This window comes from Pteronotus mesoamericanus, unplaced genomic scaffold, assembly GCF_021234165.1.
Source record: "Pteronotus mesoamericanus isolate MK-2021 breed Mesoamerican mustached bat unplaced genomic scaffold, CSHL_Meso_final contig_41, whole genome shotgun sequence".
Lineage (NCBI taxonomy): Eukaryota > Metazoa > Chordata > Mammalia > Chiroptera > Mormoopidae > Pteronotus > Pteronotus mesoamericanus.
Window position 1 is genome coordinate 5941456 of NW_026555152.1, and position 20621 is coordinate 5962076.

The 20621-nt window shown below is 39.0% G+C and overlaps 1 protein-coding gene across 1 annotated transcript in view; it reads right to left on the reverse strand.

Moving 5' to 3' along the window:
* ATP8A2 (ATPase phospholipid transporting 8A2) overlaps positions 1–20621 on the reverse strand; it is a 523880-nt gene that overhangs the window by 155621 nt on the left and 347638 nt on the right. The window contains exons 27-29 of the mRNA XM_054577153.1: positions 20025–20099; positions 12226–12348; positions 10062–10140 (exon numbers count right to left, since the gene is read on the reverse strand). Of these exons, the coding sequence (XP_054433128.1) occupies positions 10062–10140; positions 12226–12348; positions 20025–20099 (277 nt within the window). The remainder of the gene's footprint in view (positions 1–10061; positions 10141–12225; positions 12349–20024; positions 20100–20621) is intronic.

Genomic DNA, 20621 nt, shown 5'->3' on the forward strand with positions numbered 1-20621 from the left:
ACAATAGCCAAGTATCGATCAGAAGCAACCTAAATGCCCAACAGTAAATGAGTGGATCCAAAAACTATGGTACATTTACACAATGGAATACTACGCAGCAGAAAGGAAGAAGGAACCCCTGCCCTTCACGCAGCATGGATGGAACTGGAGAGCATTATGCTAAGCAAAATAAGCCAGGGGGCGAAAGACAAATACCGTATGATCTACCTATAAGTGGAATCTAATCAACAAAACAAACAAGCAAGCAAAATATAACCAGCAACATTGGAATAAAAAACAAACTGACAGTAACCAAGAGGGAAGTGGGAGGAGGGTAATGGGGGAAAAGAAGGGGAAGGGTCAAGTCAAGGATCATGTATAAGGGACTCATGGACAAAGCCAAAGTAGGGAAGGATTGAAGGTGGGAGGCGGGGGTGAGTAGTGCAAGGGAAAGTGGTGGTCAGAAAATGGAGACAACTGTACTTGAACAACAATAAAAAATAAGCTTAAAAAAAATCTGAAGTGATTTTTTTTTTTGATAGAGAAAAGTAACCCTCAAATCAACGTGAGTAGCTGAGTTCCCAAAGTCCGCCTTCAGAACATTATTCAACCTCATCTGTATAAATGTAGTAGAGAACTTTACTTCAGACAAAACCCTATGGGGTGGGATAGAAGGATATTTGAGAGGAAGTGAGAGGTTACAGGAAAATTCAGGCACAAAAGAAAAGCAGCCTGCACAGAGGCCTGGGCGGGGGGGGGGGGGGCGGGGGGACTCCAGCCTGCCTCTGGCCCTGCCCCTGCCCCAGTGGGATGGTGAGCACCCAGGTGGGGGTGGGGCTGAGGTAGCAGGTGGCAGACCTGTGAAGTCAACAGGGACTAAGCCTTGTCAGGCTCTAAAACGGTCCCTATGAAAGAGATCCATCAAAAGTGCATGTGGGGAGCTGTGATCTTACCAAACCTTTGTTTCCTCTCCTTAACCGGCCTGACCCAAACCCAGTTAGCACACAAAGGCTACCAGCCAGGGGAGAGGTAAGAAGAAGTAACCCGCCTGTTGCATCAGAACAGTTAGTATTTAACTGAACAATCTGAGACCAGTCAGCCTTTTGCAAATCCAGGATCAGATTTACCCTGATGAGGGCTGAAATGAAAGAGGAGGGCGTTACCTATAGCTAGTGTGTCCACTTAGAGGCCCATATAATTCAATTGCTTCAGCATCCACTGACTCATAGCAGTGGTTAAGCCTGTTCTTCCAGACTTACGTTATTTGCAAAAATCTGGTTGGATCCAGGGACCAACATAATGTAGGATTAGCCAAATGAGGTTTAGAAACACAGTCACTAAAACAGACTATTGTGGATAACTGGGACAAAACCACATGGGCCTTCCACATTAGCAGTGACAGCCCAAAATGCTGCCTGCAAAGACCTCTTTGAAAGTAATTGTGGGAAAGCTCACGGTTTGTAAGAAAAGTACGTCTCATTTTCCTAACAGATGGAACGATCAAGGGCTAGGTTGATGACATTTTATAAAGATGCCATTTCAATTAAGTGCTCATTAAAAACATTACATCATTACCCAGCTAAACCACAAAAATCCATTCAGAAATGGCTCTTGACAAAAAGCAAAATTTGAAGACAACGTTATAGCATAGCACAGTACAGTCAGAGAAGACAGGATTTAATAATCAAGAAAACAGATGGGGTGAATTTGTAGGTGTATTCTGAATGTAGTTAAGAATCCATGGAACACATGCACTAAAAATCACAGGCATCTCGCTCACATGTGACTCAGTGGGGAGAATTAAGGTGGAGGTGGCACCATTCCCTTGACATCGAGGCTCTTGCCAAGAATTTGGGTTGGAGAGCAAAAGCTGTTTCTTCTGCTTTGCCTCTCCTGCCCTTTTATTTCAAGAACTTTTCGAAGCATTCATTCAGAGCAGCCCCAGTTCTGGAATATCATCAGGGTCACAGATTCAGAGGAGGTGCAATGCCAACCAGCTACTCTCAGAGTCATCTCAAGAGTGGAAATGTATTCCCAAGTTTCATATAACAAATTTACAAACAAACTTTTAGAACTCATTCTGTTCAAATGCATGCACTGACTGAACTATAATTGAAACTAGGTTTCCAGCTTCCAACACTACGTTTTCATGAAGAGAAAATTTATTTTTTCCTTTCTCTGTAAAGAGTAGTAAAAAATATTGGAAAGAGCATATAAAAGGTAGAGTTTATTCAAGTGTTAGTGATTATAATTACATTCATAACCAATGTTAGGTTAAGTTCCTGGTTATATAAGCCTTCTGCTAGATTTCCTCCTCTCTAGAGCCATTTCTGATGAATATAAAACTCAAATTTCAATCTTTTATTTTTTTTCACTTTTGTTTACTAAAAATAATTTTTAAAAGGATGGAAAATACACTCAACTGTCAAACAGCCACCTTGTGAGGTCTCATGAGGCCACAGATTCCACTTTTTCTCGGGTGCCCAACTAAATAACATTCCCCCCCATCCCTGGTACCCAGTTGGGCCCCCGAGCCTACTTATTGCAATGGATCACTTCCTGCCAGAGATGGTTAAGAACAAGCTCTCCTGCTCCCGATTCTCTCCCCTCACAGTGTTAAGGCTGAGGGTAAACTCAGAGGCCATGCACTGAATGGAGCCCCACTGCACTGAAATGGACCCAGGTTTTGTTTTACTGAGGCACAGTAAGGCACACACACATGGAAATGATTGTCACAAAGGATGAAGTTTATACTTATAGATCAGTAGAAATAGAAGGCATAGGATGTCATTTTGGGCCACACCAGGACCAGTCAAGGGGGCAGAAGGGGAGAGGGGAGAGTATGACCCAGGGCCTTTATTGAGGTTTTCATGGGAGGGAATGGACAACACAGGGTAGGTACACTGTGTTAGCTTAGCACTGAATCGTTTAAATAATTTCAGCAGGCTCTGGGTTACAGTACTGACCCTCGTTGTCAGGGTTTAGGTCGGGGGATAGTGGTTTGGTGTGTGGGGATTTGATAAAGGAGCTGGTGGGTTTATGGGCTCTGGGTTGGCTGCTTTATATCTTGCAGGGCAGTCATTTGCTCTCGCTAGGAATTGACTAGCCCTAGGGGCACAGTCTCTTCAGGATCAAGGCTCCAAATGTCAGAGCATCAAAAATACAGAAAATGAGAAAATACGGTCACCACCTATGAAAAATGCAGTCCTCCCTTTGGTGGTGACACGAGTAAGAAATAAGCCTTGATTGGGCTAAGCTCCTGAGATTTGGGTATTGTTTGTTACAGCAGCTATTCCAGCCCTGGCTAACACACATCGATTCAACATCCTGGTAAAGTTATAAGGGTGGAATCTGGGAACTCAGGGTCACACTTCTTACAACCTTATGGCAAACCCAATTCTTTAAAATACATATAAGGTACAGTTTATTAAAAGAGACACTCCAACATAAGAAATAGTTGACTGAATGGAAACAATGGACCTTCAAGCCAATTTGTGTTTCCAAACAGCAGAATGTCACTATAGCTGTATCTACTGTGTTTAAAACAAACCAAAACAAAAAAATTTTTTTTTGAATTTGGAAACCTGGTCTTATTTCAAGTGCATTATACTAGTTATTCAGATTTATAAGCTGCATTTTCATTTGTATAAATCTGAAAGCTCCTAGAGCGTTCTGCCTTTCTAGTTTTTAGTGAGCAAGTTCCACTCACTTCATCTATACATGGCAGGGTTTTATGGACGTCCTCCGCACTCCCTGGCCTCTCAGCAGGTTTTCCAGATGGCAGACACCACGTGGAGTTACTAGTCCCCTTTGCTGTCCCAGTTAGTACTTAATGTTCATTTCTGGATTGTTTTTTAGTTATTTTAGATCCTTTAAAATCTGTACACAGTGACTTTTAAAGGGGAACAGAATATCAACTCATTATTTCATGTACCTGACTTTGAATATAGTATTTTAGTGGTAAATTTTGTGACTGCAATAACCTATTTTTTGGAAGGGTTTAGGACACAGTATAATCAGGTAGACTAGGGAAGTATTAATTAATGCAATATTGAATTCTTCCAACTCTCCCTCCAAAGCAGCCCTTTAATCTGTCTATTCCCCTCCCCTGTCATTGTTGATACACTAGGCAAGGCAATAGCCAACCGCTTGGACTCCTATAATCATCCTCGCCAATGTGGTTACATTAAAATAAATCAGATATATGGCTCTCTGCTTATAGCCTCTCAATGGCTTCCATTAAACTTATACTACAAACACTCACACATCTCCAAAGGCCTGGGAAGACCTGATCTCTTAGTCTCCATCCTTGACATCTTAAGGCAATTTGAGTCTCACCACTGTGCTTCCCATCTTCCACCCACACGCGCCGGCTGCACTTGGAATCATGTTCTCAACCCTTTCTCTCTCCTTTTTTCCACGGCTCACTCCTACTCATCCTGCAGTTCTGCTATCACACCCTTCAGGAGAAAAGTCTTAAAACCAAAATAGGACCAGGTTAGCTTTCCTTGGAATACATCCATTTGACCTTGACCTTCTTTTATAACATTCAATACTTCTCGTTCAATCTTGCCTTCCCTAGGTGTAAGTTCTGTGAGGGCAGGGAATGTGCCTGTATGTACACTACTGTATATTCTACTAAAACCTGCCATAAAGAACATAGTCATTGTCTTTTCTTTTTAATGAATGGGTAATTGAGTTTAAGGTACAATTTCAGAGACTAATGGTGGCCTTGCTCAAGTTGTGCTTAATGTGACACAATGCAAATCACCAGGATTTATGTGATATAAAATAGCCAAATTTATAGTAACTGGTATAGGCCATAAATAGCTCAAGCTAAAATGACCCAATAATGCCACAGAGAGATGTATACTATGTTTAATTATACACATGTGCATTGTTATTTCAGTTTATAAAACATGCCTAATCTTACAGTAGCACATTTATTAAAACATATAAAAAAGCTTTCTCCCAAAATGTTGAAAGATCTTATGGCTTAATTAGTGCCAGTACAATAGGTATTCATATGGTGTTTTTTCCTTCTGAAAGCAGGTAGGAATGGTTCCCAGGGCGTGGATGGTGAGCAAGTGAGAACAATTTTTTTTTTCTGTTGGTAACTATTCAGTAGTCTCTTTCCCATCACCTACCTCGTAAATTTCATCAGGAAAAATCTGAAAATTTTCTTTTTTAAAATGAAAACTGATTTTATATTCTTTTGCCAATAACCACATTCCACTTCAAGGAGGGCTGCTCAACTATGCAGACTGAATACACTAGTGGAAAACCTGAGTGTGGCGTGAAACCAAGGCCCCTGATGAATTTTGGTGCCGGCAAAGGTGACATCTCTGGTTTTAAACTAGATTCTCTTTTCAGATCAAAGGGCAGGAGCTGCAGGCGGGCCATGGGAGTGAGTATAAAGTTGTGATGGTTGGAAGAAATCTGATTTACTGAATTGCTTGAGTGGAAAAATTTATTTTGAAACTTGAAATGAATCATCACAAACTCCATCAGGGAAGGAGTGCTTTGTAAAGTCTATCCAAAACCATGCAAAAATAAGCAAAGCAAAATTCTTGGAAGCCTTCTAAGGAATGAACAACATGCTCACACCTCCTCAAAAATACTTCCCAACAATTATGTGCCCAAGTGAACAGCACTGATATGTACTTAATACTCCCTCCATGGACAGTAAAGAGAGAATTTCTGGTAAAATTCACCATCTTTGTGACATATGCCATGTGGTAGGAAACATTAAAAGGAAGCTACTCTAGGGACTTTGGCCCCTAGTAAAGTAAAACTCCTTTAGGCTCCGAGTTTAGTGTCTGAAGAACAGCTTCAGGCAGGACTTGTGGGGAGAGCAAGGCCTAAAAGGCATTTGGTTAGATCAGGGTCTCCCATGCTTTCAAAGTGCCCCACGTTGTCTCAAACTGGTGCCATGCTCCTATGCTTCTTTGGGAGTGGGCTGAATACATTCTTCTAGATGGCAATTCTAAGTGTAACAAGAACTCATGTATATTTAGGACTGTAAATCTCACACATAAATAAGAAATCCAATCATTTGCCATATCCCAGTCTTCTCAAATTTGCAATCTTTCTTGATTTGCAAGAATTCAATCCACCATTGACTTCTGCTCTCCGCCCAGTAACCCCATACTCTCTTGCCAATCTTATGTTTTTCTACATAGCAGTCCTATCTACTTCACAGGCAAACTCTACCATGTAACTCTGACCTCAAACCCTCACTGAAGAAAAGTCTCCATCTGGGATTTAGTGATCTTAACATTTTCTAACTTCTTTACCCCCTTTTCCTGCCACTCCCCTCCCCATTGCACTGTACCTCCCTTCATGCTGTAGCTCTCTGACAAGGGGTGCTGTTGCTGACCCAAGAGGAGAAGGTAGAAATGTGTGGAGACATGATTTGAGTTATAGTTGCACAAGGATAGGGAAAGAGGAAAGGGAGGGTGCCCATGGTGTTTCCTGTCCAGGTCAGGGATGCTCAATGTCCTGCAAGGCTTATGAGAGGTTGAATAAAGTCTAGAGGCCAGGGCCCCCCATTGGAAATACAGTCCCCCCTTGAACAATATGGGCTTGAACTGCATGCATCTAGTTATATGTGGATTTTTTCTTTCTTTTTCTCTTTTTTTATTGTGTGTTGACCACACCCAGTGAAGTCTCCATCCATTACCACTTACCCCTCAATTTTTTCAATAAATATTGTAAATGTATTTTCTATTCCTTATGTTTTTCTTAATTGCATTCTTTTCTCTAGTTTACTTTACTGTATGAATACAGTACATAATACATATAACATATAAAATAGGTGTTAATTGACTGTTTATATTATGGGTAAGGCTTCCAGTCAACAGAAGATTATAAGTACATAAGTTTTGGGCAAATCAAAAGTGATACATGGTCTTTTGATTGCATGAGGAGTCAGCGTACCTAACCCCTCTGTTGTTCAAGGGTCACCTGTACTGCTGATGGCCTCCTCAGGTTCCTCGGCAGCACAGATCCTGTGTACCTGCCTGCCTGTTCCTGGCCAGGGATGCTTTCTCCCCATCTTTCCCCAGGCCTCCCCTGCCCCACTTGATCAGTCCCTCCTCATCTTTCAAGGACTTAAATATCACATTCTTGGAGAAGACTCTCCTGTGACCCACTAGTCTAGGTTGTGTCCCTGTATTATAAGCTCTACCCACAGTCTGTAGGCGCAGCATGCCAGTAATAAAACAATTATTTACGTACTTCCTGATCATCAACTTTGACCTTATGTAGGTCCCAAGAGGGCAAGTTATGCTGCATTTATATCCATTGCACTCTCAGTGTCCGGCACATCATATATATGCCATGATTTTGCTGAAAAAAATCAGCTCTTAAAACATGTTTCCTCCTCAGTGTACACATTCCCAACTCCTGGATTTAACACTCCTTAAGCTCACCCCTGGAATACACAGAGACACGGCTAGTATCATCCACCTTCTGTCATTCACGTAATAGATTCATTTTTCCCAAATTGCTCTGACAACACTCTCCTTGATCTAAATTCCATATTGACTACTCAGTTCCTAAAAAATTAACTCCCAATTTCTTAACTTCACATTCAAAGCCCTCTGCAATCTAGCTTCTGCTTATCTCCTCAGGCTTTTCCTTACCTTCCACCCTTGAAGGGATGAACTTCTCACAGTTAGCCACAGGGCCTAAAAACTCCCCACTTTGTCTGACTCCTCCCTCCTTTCCGACACATTTCAATCCTACTTTGACTTCCAGGCTAAGCCTAAATGTCACCTCTTCTAACAAGCCATGAATAATCCCAAATGAAAGGTATCTCTCTCTCAACCCTCTGAAATCTGATAGCACTTTGTCTGTATTTTACTCAAAGAAAATATATTTTACAATGTATTTCCTACATTATTCTGGAATTATCCATGTGTGAATCTAATCTCCCTCATCAGACTACAAACTCTTTGAAGGTCAGACCCACATCAATCTGTATTCCTAACACCCTTATAGTCTATCACCATGTCTTGGACATAAATGTTACATGAATCAATAAGGTTAATGAGCAATGATGTAATCATTTTTGCAGTGCACTAATAGTGAGAATTTAGCAATTAATTCTAGTGTATTCAACTTGTTAGAGGAAGTCAACTAATGAACAAGAACACCAATAACCTTCTTTTGTTCTATGCCAAATACATGATATTTGCAATTTATTTCACCTTAAGCTATTTCACTTAATAGGTTATTGTTTACAATACAACTGAAAAAAAAACCCTCTATGCTGAAGCCTTAATACATATAATCATCAGTGATGATGATGATGATGATGATAGAAACAGGAAAAAAAAACCCCACTCTGTTGGCTGACTGCCAGGCAAATTGTCAAATCTGAGGGACTCAAATAAAAGTGGCAGAAGGTAACTTGAAATTCACTTGGTGACACAGCAGGTAAATCAGTAATAGTTGGGACTCTATCCTCTTTTAAACATAGATCATGAGGCAAATGCATGGATTTACATAACGAAATCTAGTGACCTATAGCAATTCCACCACGAACTACAAGCCACAATCTCATACCACATAATCATAGCTCTGGTATTGGAAAACCATTGTCTCTCCTGCAGAATGGGGCCACATTAGTTCCTTCTGAAGCAAGTAAGTGAATGACCATCTTGTTAAACTTCTCAGACTCCAAAGACAACCTCTTTGGACTTAGGAGCAGAGTGTAATGTCTACATAATAAGGGCTGAGGGTCTGGATGTAGTACTTGTGGTCAATCCACGCTATTTACTGTCTTTTCCTAAGTACAAAAGGCTGGGCTCAGAGATAAAAGGACAACTGCAAAAAATGTTCTTATGATCATCAGACATGTTGCTTCCCATCACCAGTCATTCCTGATAAAATGATGGAGGAGTCATTCCTGATACAATGATGGCTGCTTGTACCAGCAAATTGTCAGTGCTACTAAAACAAACCATATTGAATACTCTTATATTTGCAAACCCTTACAAAACCATTTCAAGACAAATTAAATTCACTATGAGTAAAGATGAATCACAGAAAAGCTTTAGAGTTAAACGAAAATGATTCCACTAGAAAGGCCCTTTGGAGAGTGGGACTAGAAGCAGAAAATTTTATTTTCTGATCTAGAGAATTAGGGACCCTCAAAGGACAAGGAGTCTGAGGAAATGGAAAGGCTAGGTCACAGGGTATAATAAATTGGCAGTGCATGCATTTCGTCTGTCAGGATTTAATAGGTTAATATCAATGAGGATGAATCATTTCTGTTTGAAGCGCAAAACACATTGACACAGAAACAAAGAAGCTTGGAAACTTTATATTCTTTGGGTCTCTGAACAATCAAAGGCCTTGTCTAGTCAACATTTGGATAATTTTTCCCAGGGGAATTATTACAATTTGAGAGGGATGAAAGAGAAGCATTCTCATGATACATTTTTGTTTTCTGAGACTAAAAGCTTTGTGTCTGTCAGAGGGGACATTTTGGATGTGTAAGTGTGCACAAGTGCAGAGATGGTGACTTTTCTCAAACATCTTCTAGCTGTGGGGAAGACTACAAGCAATCAGGAGGTAGAGTCCTTAAACGGACTTTAAAAGTTTGCTTGAAAAGTATAAGCCAAGGAGAGGAGACTCTTTCAGAAAACTAGGTTAAGATTAAACTTACACGATTTGAGTTATTCTGCTTGAGGTATGTGTAGCTTGGAAAACTAAAGCCCAAGTAATTAACAGAAAATTTCAAACTCATGGACAAGAGGCATGGATGTTTCATTACAGTACAGTGCTTTCCTTCAAGATCCTCAACTCAGTTATTAAAAATAAGGTTTGGGATTCTTAGTATTTAAACTCTCCAGGCAACTGGAAAGAAAATGGGTTTTCAGAGCCAGAGTGTATGAAACCTACAAGCTATAAACCTGTGACTAGTTCTCGTTAGATTTTAGGTATGTTTTTCTTCTCAAATTTGTTCTTGTGATCTCTAGGTCTGCAGAACTCGGGAAAAAAAATTGTGAACAACTGGCACCAGAGGGATTGCAAAAGCTACTTGCTGACAGTTGAAATCATGAAGCCGTTACCATGCTCCAGCGCTTTCATGGGAAACCAGAAGAGGATGAGGGAGTGGACCAAGGCGTTGATGCAGTGACCCCAGAAAACCTAAGGGAAAACAAACCGAGGGAGTCAGGAACTGCCCACAGCTCTTGACCTCTGTGTAACTCAACAAACGCCTCATTGTGAAGGACACCAGCAGTGTGCTGGGCAGCCCCAGAAGCTGCGTATTATTCTTGAAGTTAAAAAAAACAAAAAACCAAAACGATTTCCTCATTTTTTACACACAACTGACTGAATGATCTCCAGATACTATTATTTAGTACAAAGACCTAAATATATATACACATGTACATAGACCAATATACAATCCATCCACATCTGAAAAATGAATTATGAGCTATTTTCTTTAGAATCCTAAGACACCAAAGATTTTACAATCAAAGATAGGAAAATCATCCAGAAAAAAGGTTATTTGGTCAAATTTGTTAATAAGAGACAGAAACCGTGTACTTTTTAAAAGCAGTAAAAACATTTAAAATCTAAATTCTTACCCAGCATCCTCACTCTTTTGTTTTATTTCTTAAAATCCATCCCACTCAACTTTTTAATTTTTAGAATTTTGGTTAATGTCATCATGCACAGTTTAAAAGTTCTCTTTATCTTAACACTTGAAAGGTCACACAAAAGAATGCAAAGTTTAATTTCTTCTAAATTATGGTTTCACAAATGAATTTCAGTCATATTTTTTAACCACTGAGATGATAGAACCACTAAAGCCAGACTGAACTTACTCAGAAATCTACAAATTGATCTGGGAATTGTCATATAGTTTGATCCTAGGTAGTGGAGGGACAACGGAAAATAATGAAAAATTATAAGACAAAGAGATTTTCCCATTTTAAATGTTTGCTTTTCCACGATTTCTGTACTCCCCCTACCCTCCTTCCCAGCTCTTCAAATAAGTCTCAGGTTATTCTTAGCTCTACTACCATTAATGGATCCATTCCCTACTGATTTTGCACCTTACACAGCCTTTTGATCTTTTGATTCAATTCAAACTCTGTAAAAAACAGATTTATGTAAGTAATGCAGAATAAATAGGCCATTGATAGATATTTCCCATTATAGAATCACAGTAAACAAGGACTGACACAATTAATCATCCAGGTTTCCTGTGTATGGAACATACCAGAACCAAGAGAATCCCTTTCATTTTTTTCCAGTCTCGGACATGCCCTCAAATAAGGCAGCTCTGAAAGGATGCTATTGGTAATACCTAGCTTAAAATGAGGTCTCCAGGCATTGTCCTTTCACTGAGGACTTCACACTTCTTCCTTACTAAGCCCCAGTGGCTACCTAAGCAAATCATGTATATACACAACCAGCATCCAGTATTGTAACTGACCACGGCAATGGACCTCTGTTTAGACTTCCCAGTCCCCTCCCACACAAAAACCTGAAAGAAACGGAGCAATGCAGGCATGTTCACACCTTTGCCTCTTCCAAGCCAGGCACATTCTTCCCTTCTGGCCAGTGGCAGCAACTGCTCTGCCACTCTTAGCTGTGACTGGCAGGTGGGGCGAGATCCCCTTTGCCATCACGACTGCCAATCTCTGTAACACCTAACCTGGTGTCTGCTTGACTCTTGTCCAGATCGCCTACATCTTTTTTATCTAGATGCATTTTCTTTCCTGATTCTCCAGACTGAAAAATAATATCCATGACCGACTTAATTTCTGTGTCCACATCTGTCTAATTTTATTCACTAGCTAAAGTAACATTTTCCTTTAAACGGAAAAGCAAGTGATGATGGCAAGAGGATTGTTAGGCAAGCTCCTGCCAGCCTCAGCGCTGGACTTCGTGAAAGGCTAAGGGGTGTGTCTGATGGCTGATCCTAAAGGGATGGGGGCCACGGGTGCTTCTGGCCACACCCGTGTCAGAGGCACATGTGGAGAAGGAAGGAATTGACACAGAAGAACCGAAAGAAGGACCACGTGTAATGTGGCAACTTCTTTCCTGATTTGGCACCTCAGATTCATTGGACTTGCTATAGTGGGAGAGGGCCCCTGGTCTTACCTCATTTAAATAATCTCTGAAGCTTCAGCTATCTCACAGGCAGATAACTAGAGCAGGAAGACAAAACGTCATCACCTTTTTCAAGTGAGAGCTCTGTTATAACATTCTGTTTACCTTTGTGTTGAAGCCTTCAGCATTCTGGGTGATTTTGTAGAGCTGTGGAAACCTGAGCATGCTCTCCTGAGTGCAAGACCTCTCGAAGATTCCCAGAGTGAACGGTGGTAATGCAGTGAATATCTGTGTGGAGAACAGCGAGCCATTAAAGGAGGCCTTTCCGACTCACACAGCTCAAGTATCTCAGTTCTGTGGAATGATGACTTAACTCTCAGTCAAGTCCGAACCTGAGAGCCAGTGATTCACGACTCCCCAGTCACCCTCCAAAACAAAGAAAATAAGTGAAAGACCATTTTTAACTGTTACTTCATCAGCATAAAATGAATACACAGGACACTCAAAACAACATTACAAACATTTGATTAGCCAATAAATATTGTTAAATGAACAACTACCTTTCTTGGTAAAATGAGTGGTGACTTAGAATCACACCATCATTAGCTTTGTGAAGTGCTGTTGTATTTTCTTTTTGTGCCGGTAGAAGCACAATTTTACAATTTCCCATCCTGATTTTATGCTCCAATTTCAGGAGGCACAATGTACTTCATTTATTCACCTGACAGACATTTATTGGGAATGAATTATGGGCCAGATACTGCGATAAGCCCCAGGAATACAGAGATGTAAAAACAGAAGAAAAAAGAAGGAAAAGAAGCAGGTCTCTAACCTCCGGGAACTCTGTCTACCGCAGAGGTGGAGAGAGGGCAGCTGGCAACAGGCAAGTAAATAAACATATAAAACACAGTGCTCTGCAAATTACTCATGGGGAAGAATGGGGAAGGAGAAGGGAGAGTCAAGAAAGAATTCCTGGCCCAAAGAGCATCTGAACTGTAAGACACTGTTCCCATAGGATTTGGCAGGATGATAAGGGATGTGCATGCGAGGAGGGCAGAAGGAAGCATTCTCATAAAACAGCACCCCTCACAAAGCTTCGAGGCATGAATGCACATGGCATATTAGGGGGGAATGGCTAAGACACCCCAGACGGTGGCTGGCTGAGGACTCAGTGCAAGACAAGGCTGGGATGGTGACAGAACCACCTCCTGTGATGATAAGTTCTTGGGCAGGTAGTACTTTCTAAGACTTTTACCTGGAGGCTCTAAAGGGGAATGAAGTGCTTGTATGTGTGTTTATGAGATGGAAAGCCAGATGCTTAAGAAGAGGTTTGGAATGAACACCTTTCAGGCTGGGAGGTGTGGTAGCCCTGTGGGCCATTCTCCTCTGTGGTTCTGGGCAAACGGGTCACAGAGACTGGCTCAGTCACTCACTGCTTAGCAGCAGCATCAAGCAAATCTATACCCACAAACCTGGCAAGCTCTCAAGCCCACGGGAACGGGATGTTGTCTCTACGCGAACTCTGAATGTATACCAGTTACAGGGAGCCGGAGAAATAAGCTTCTCCCAAGTTTGTTGGGAGAAAGCCACTGGCAATGTGGTGGAGAAAGGCCAACACAATTTACGGGCTCCCTCCCTCACCAGGAAGCAGAAAGAAAAGCAGCCCTGGGATTTCAGTGCTCTACAGATTTCAAAGAGAAAAAGATCGAGAGTGGTTGCCCTCACTTCTCTCACAATAACAGAATTACCTGTTTTCTGACTTGGTGGAGGTCCTGGGAACAAACATCTCAGAAGTCCTGCACAATTTTAGTACACAAACTGGCCCTTACTGTGGTGCATACACGTATGCTGTTAATACTGCCATCTTATTTTTTCTTTTCCCTTTTCACTTGCTTTTCTCCTTCTACCTACTTCAAGTCTTCCCCCACCCTCCACCACAAGACTACCGATCTAGGGGGTCTTCTCGCATTTTTCACCCTGCTTACTGCATACCTCACACACATATATACTGTTGAGGGATCATTATTTGTTTTACAGAAATAAGATATTATACACATTTTTCTTCATAACATTTTTCTCACTAAATAATACATCATAAGAAGCCCTCTGAGTCCCCTGGGTCTGACGCTAATGCAGCATTTCCCTGCTCACGTAATAATTCATAGCATGGATGTACCATGATTTTTCAGCTGTGCTTCCATTTTTGTTTCAAGGTCTTTGTTCTCACAAATATCATGTAATAAACATCTATAACATAGTATACCATTTATACTTTGTCTTTTATTTCTATGCAATGGATTCCCGGAAGCAGTATTGCTTGATAAAGAGATATGAATACTTTTAATTTTACAAGATTCTACTTGGGTGCTTTTCAAAAAGGTTCCAATCAGTTATGTATTTTTCTTTCCCAAAGGACAACAGTAATCTTTTTCCTGCTTTCCTATCAGCAATGGGTGTTATGTTATAGTTCATATTTTCTAGTTTAAAAAACTAAAGATGTAAACTCTCCCTTTAAAAAGTGTACATTTCCCCAACTACCAATAATTTTGAGCATGTTTCCATACGTTTGTGGAACATTTGGATTTGGAATCCTGTGAAACATCTAGTCAAGTCTTCTGAATATTTTTACATTCATGTTTTATCACCTTTTCTAAGAGTTCTTTCAGCATAATAGATAACAACTCTGTCTTTAAGTTATATATCATTTTTACTAAATGTATTCTTTGTCTTCTTCCTTTCTTTATGGTTTCTTTTGCCACATAAACGCTTTTAATTTTCGTATGGTCAAGGATAGCTTCAGAGTGTTCAACTGCATTATGGAAGTTTTCAGGAATTTTTTCAGAATTCTTACAGTTACATTTTTCACATTTAAGGCTTAATTCTGGAATTTATTTACTATGTGGTTTAAGATTGGAATCAAATTTTCTTTTACTTTTCCAAATAAAGAACCAGTTGTGAGAATACAACTAATTAATCCAAACTCTCAAACTAAACTGAAATACCACCTTATATATTTTTGAAACTATCACATATTATAGACTTTGGATCTTATTCTAGATTTTCTAGCTTATTTTTCTAGTTCTATATTAATATCACATAGATTTGCTTACAGTGGCTTTATGGTATAGTCTAATGTTCAGCAAAAATAAGTCTAACTTTCTAATTGCCCTTTTTTGATTTGCTTTGCATATTTATTCTCAGGTAGTTGTTCATTTCATTTATACTTTAATATCATTTTATGCAAATCCCCTCTTTCACCCTCAAACAGTTACATATTGGGAATTTATTTGGAATCACATAAAATTTATATATTAATTTTAGAGAAGCTGATTTTTTTATATTGTCTTCCCATACAAGAATAGAGTATGTTTCCATATGTTCAAATCTTGTTTCACATACTTCAAAAAATTTTTTTTCCATATAAATATTGTTTCTATGCTAAGTGTAATTTTAATTGCTATTTTGAAAGAATTATTACTTCCTTTTCATTTCTAAGTGCTCACTGCTGGAGTGGGGGAAAAACAGCTATTGATTTTTATATATTCATTACGGATCTGGTCACCCTATCAAGTTCTCTAATAATTTCACTATTTCTTTACTGATTTCTTTTGGGTTTTCTAGATATACAATCATATATAAACATATTAACATGGCCATGATTTTGTGTGTACCTATTTGTGAAGCACAGAAATATTTAATCTTTTTTCTAGTATTTTCAATAGTTTAATTTTGTCAGCAGTTGCTGAAAATTACAAAACAATGCTGAATTACACAGTGATGGCAGGCATCTCTAATTTCTTATTTTAAATGAAACAGTTTTAGAATTTTATCATTTATGACAACTGGTGTTTTATTAAAAATCTGCATTGTTTGTTATTTGGCTTCTTTCTCTCATATTTTACTTAGAGTTCTTTGGAATGGCAGCTGAACGGCCTCAAATGCTTTTGCAGCATCTACTGATGGGATCACATTTTTCTTCTTCATTTTGTTGTTACAGTGATATTATTAATTTTTAAAAAAAATTTTTGAACCTCCTGTAAAATTTATTTCAATCTTAATTGGTCAAATATTTCATCCTATTGATATACTCTTGAGTTGTATTTGCTGACGTTTTATTTAGAATTTTTGTATTCATGTTTTAAGTGAGGCTGGCTAACAGTTTGTTATGCTGGCTTGATAAAATTAAATAGTATACATTTTATGAAACAGTTTAAAAACAAAGTTATCTCTTCATTAAAAAATAGATAAAATTTAGCTGAAGTCCATCTGATAATGGTAGCTTTTGTCACCGGTGGCCTCTTTACTCTTATTCTACCTATAAAATAAAATGCTGTAGAAATTTAAGATGATAATAGGATAATAATGAGAATCTAATGCGATAGTACTCATTCGTGATTTAGAGAGATTTAAGTGTTTAAGTCAGTTTTACTTTTGTCTTATCTGCTAGCAGAGTTAAACTGAGAAGAGTGATGGCTTTGGGAATCAAACAAAGAATGTTTAGAAGAAAAAGAAGCAGGAGAAATATTGCTTGAAGAAAACGGAAAGGAGAACCCAGTACAGAAGAGGAGTCACTAGGAAATGTCATACATGTCACAAACTGTCTCTTGAACTGGGTTTTTGTCGAGTGGAAAAAAAATTGTTAAACAGTACATTATTTGAACAGTAATTGTAAAACTGAAATATGGACTAATGTGTATTAGATAAGAGTACTGTATGCATGTTAAACTTTCAGATTTTGGTCATTACCCTGTGGTTATGTAAGAGAGTGATCTTAGCAAGTATGCAGTAAGGTTTAAAGCAGTAAGGGTCATGATGTCTTAAGTTATTGGGCTAGCCAAAAAGTTCATTTTGTTTTTTTTTAATAAGATGGCTATTTAACTTCATTTGAAACACTTTTGCTAGGTTGTACTGTGACAGTTGTCCTATCACGGTACATTTAAAAAAACTTATCAAAATTGGTGAATTTTTGTGTAGCCATTTTAATATTGAAGATGGAAGAAAATATGCAACATTTTTGGCATAGTATGTTTTATTATTTCAAGAAAGGTAAAAATGCAACTGAAATGCAAAAAAGGATTTGTGCGACATATGAAGAAGGTGCTGTGACTGATCGAACATGGCAAAAGTGGTTTGTGAAGTTTTGTGCTGGAGAGTTCTCGCTGGACGATGTTTCATGGTCCGGTAGACCAGTTGAAGTTGATAGCGATCAAACTGAGATTTCTTTTTGTTTTGTTTTGTTTTGTTTTTAAATTTATTTACTTTTTAAATACATTTGTCTCTGCCTCCCCCCCACCTCTGTCCCTTGCCCCCTCCCACCTTCCCTCCCTCAGCTCTTCCCCTTTGGTTTTGTCCATGAGTCCTTGCTATATGTTCCTTGACTTTCCCCTTCCCTTCCCTTTCCCTGCCCCCCCTTCCCTCTTGTCTCTGTTGATTTCTACCAACAATGCAAAGATGCAAGGAAAATATGACCAGCAACACTGGAAGGAAAAGAAATCAAACTGAGATATTAATTGAGAACAATCAATGCTCTACCCCATGGGAGATATCCTACATACTCAAAATATCCAAATCAATAAAGTTATTGGTGAAAATGAAAAATGGTGTCTTATTTTACAGAAAAAACTAAAAGGACTTTTTGGCCAAGCCAATAGCTTCAACTGCTTCAGAAAGAAATGTGTTTGCAGGGCTGTATGTACACATGCCTGTGGGCAAAGCTCCACGCTCTCAAAAGGTTTGGTCCTCCCAGCATGATTGAGTCTGGAGGTCAATGACCCTCTCTTCTGATTCCACCTTACAGATCCTAGATATCCCACATCACTCCCCATTCTCTGCCACCGCTTCCTGGCAGATCACTCCAAAAAATGCACGGTGGACTCCACAGTACTTTAGGGCTGTTTCACCTTGAAATTCACTTCTCTACTGCCGTATTCTCTTCTCTATGGTATGGGGAACCAAAGTAGATAAAAAGTATTCCCAGCCCTAGTGATCAAAGGTCTTTTTGAGTCTTAAACTTTAATGTGCATGACCACCACTAGAAAAATTCCTTTACAATGCAGTTTCTCTGAGAAACTCTGTTAAATTGGGGTGGAGATCAGGAATCTGCATCTTTAAACAAACCCTGGTAATTCTCATGCAAGTGGTCTGTGGACCGTATTTTGGCCAATACCATCCTATAGCCTATCAGCATCTTATGAATAGTAGGTACACAATTTAAGTTTGTTGAATTAATTTGAATTGCCCAGAACTGTATGGAACTAAGAAAAGAATCCAGTTCTCATACCCTGAGTGTGAAAATAGGGCTAAAATCCATTTGTCATGTAATCAGGTGACATGTATTATAGCTCTGGTTTTAGCTGTAAATCATAGTCTCAGGTCTCAGCCTCCTATTTCTTAATACATATGTGGGCATGGGTTTGGCTCTTTGTAGCACTAAATCACTATGGAGCTGTCAGCATATTTCCCAATAAATGGTCACATAATTTTAACCTGCTCAAAACAGTTTTAGGTTCTGCAAAGTTAACAGTCTGTCCAAGAGGAGGTCCTTGAGCCCCCATCCATGTGATAGGCGGCTGGAGCAGCTTTTCTAGCACAGGTGATAAATGAACATCAATTCAGCCCTGCTCTCACCACCTGTCACCTTTGTCTTTGTGGGTCTAAGTATTAGCAACAAAGGTGTTCATGCACTTTGTAGTGCATGTAACAGCTATTGACCAATGGTGTTATACTCAAGATTCGAACTCAGTTTCAGTGACATCTTAGTCTACACATCTGACTCTCTTAACCTGTAAGCTATACAAGACTGGGGTGGCCTGCTGTATACAGTATTTTATATCTAGTGCCTAGTATAGCAGCCACTCAAAAAAGAAAAGAAAAGAAATGAAAAGGAAAGAAAGAAAGAAAGAAAGAAAGAAAAAGAAAGAAAGAAAGAAAGAAAGAAAGAAAGAAAGAAAGAAAGAAAGAAAGAAAGAGTGAGAGAGAAAGAAAGAAAGGAAGGAAGGAAGGAAGGAAGGAAGGAAGGAAGGAAGGAAAGAAAAGAAAGGGAAAAAAAAGAAAACAGGGTTGAGTGCATGGATGACTTGAACATCCAGCCAAAAATGTATATTCAAGCTGTAAATATTTATAGTACCACAATTTATATTATTGTACATCTAGTAACTTCCAGCTACACCTATCTATGATGGCTGCTTCCGAGTTGAAATTCCCACGAAGCAGAGAACTTCAGAGTCAGGATCCAAAACAAGTATGATGATGCAACTCAAACCACCTGCCTTACTGGGGTGTCTGAAGCACTTAGCACAAGCCCCTCAGTTCTCCATGCCAGTGAACATAAAGCTAGGTAGCTACTTCATCATTTTAGCTTATAATTTATATTTCTTTCAAGCTTTTGCATTCATTACAGTCAAGTAATTTAAAAAGAACCTAAAAATCGTTAAAAAATACCAAATAAACTGATTACCATTTACCACAGGAGATGGAAGTCAGAATCCATTATTTTAGCTTTAACTGTGAAAGAAAACACTATTCCACAAGGACAGATACTCTTTTAAGGGGAACAAAAAGAACACTAGATGACATACTGTATGTTCATATATCTATGTTCAAGGATTCAGAAATAAAATTACAAAGTGGAATGAGTTTAGATGTAGTTCAGAAATTTTTACTTGAGCTAAAAACATGAAAATTTTGCACAGGCATTTAGTAAGGAGGTAACAAGGGTCTATTATCAAGATATATGGGTTAATAATTTCATGGAGTTATTCAAGAATGATCTGCTATGATTGAAACCATGTGTGGAGAGTTTGGGCTTCTGCAGGATGTGTCGCAGCAACAAAGGCCCTAAAGATGTATTTGTGCTGCCTGCTATGTATACAGATGATGGACTTAGATACACTTCCCAGACATAAACAGTGAAGGAATGTCACTGAAGTTCTGTGTGCTATCAGACAGAGATGGAGAATGCTTACCACATTGTACAAGCCGATGCACCAACGTTCAAATAAAATCTGCCCAGAAAATCCATTTACAAAGGCGAACCAAAGCTGAAAGAGAAGAAAGTTCATGAAGTTTTATATCAATATTGACCTAAATGTTTCCATTCGCTGAAGAAGTGGCGGGAATGTGGACCACCAGCTGGACACAGCTGTTAGGGATAAAAAGCCACAGGGCTGTAGCAGTTCCTTCATAAAATATAAATTCCCACTATAACATATACCAATATTTTAAGGAAAATTTATATTTAAGGCATACAATGATTTTAAGTGGTAATATGCACATATTAGTAGAAAAGCAATTTATATTTAATGTATAACTAGTATGTTTTGTAGATACACTTTTCTACACTTTTTCATTGACTGAAAGAGTCTCAACTTCATATTCTTTTCCTCCATATAGTTGATTTGATGAATATTATTTATCTTTGTAGGACTTTCAAATAGATAAAAATTAAATTAAAAAAACAACAAGAACTCCTATGCCGGTCACATGCTCTCAGCTCAAATGACGACCCTCCATAATTGAGTGTCCACCACCACAGCAAAGGTGAAAGCGTAAGGCATGAAAGA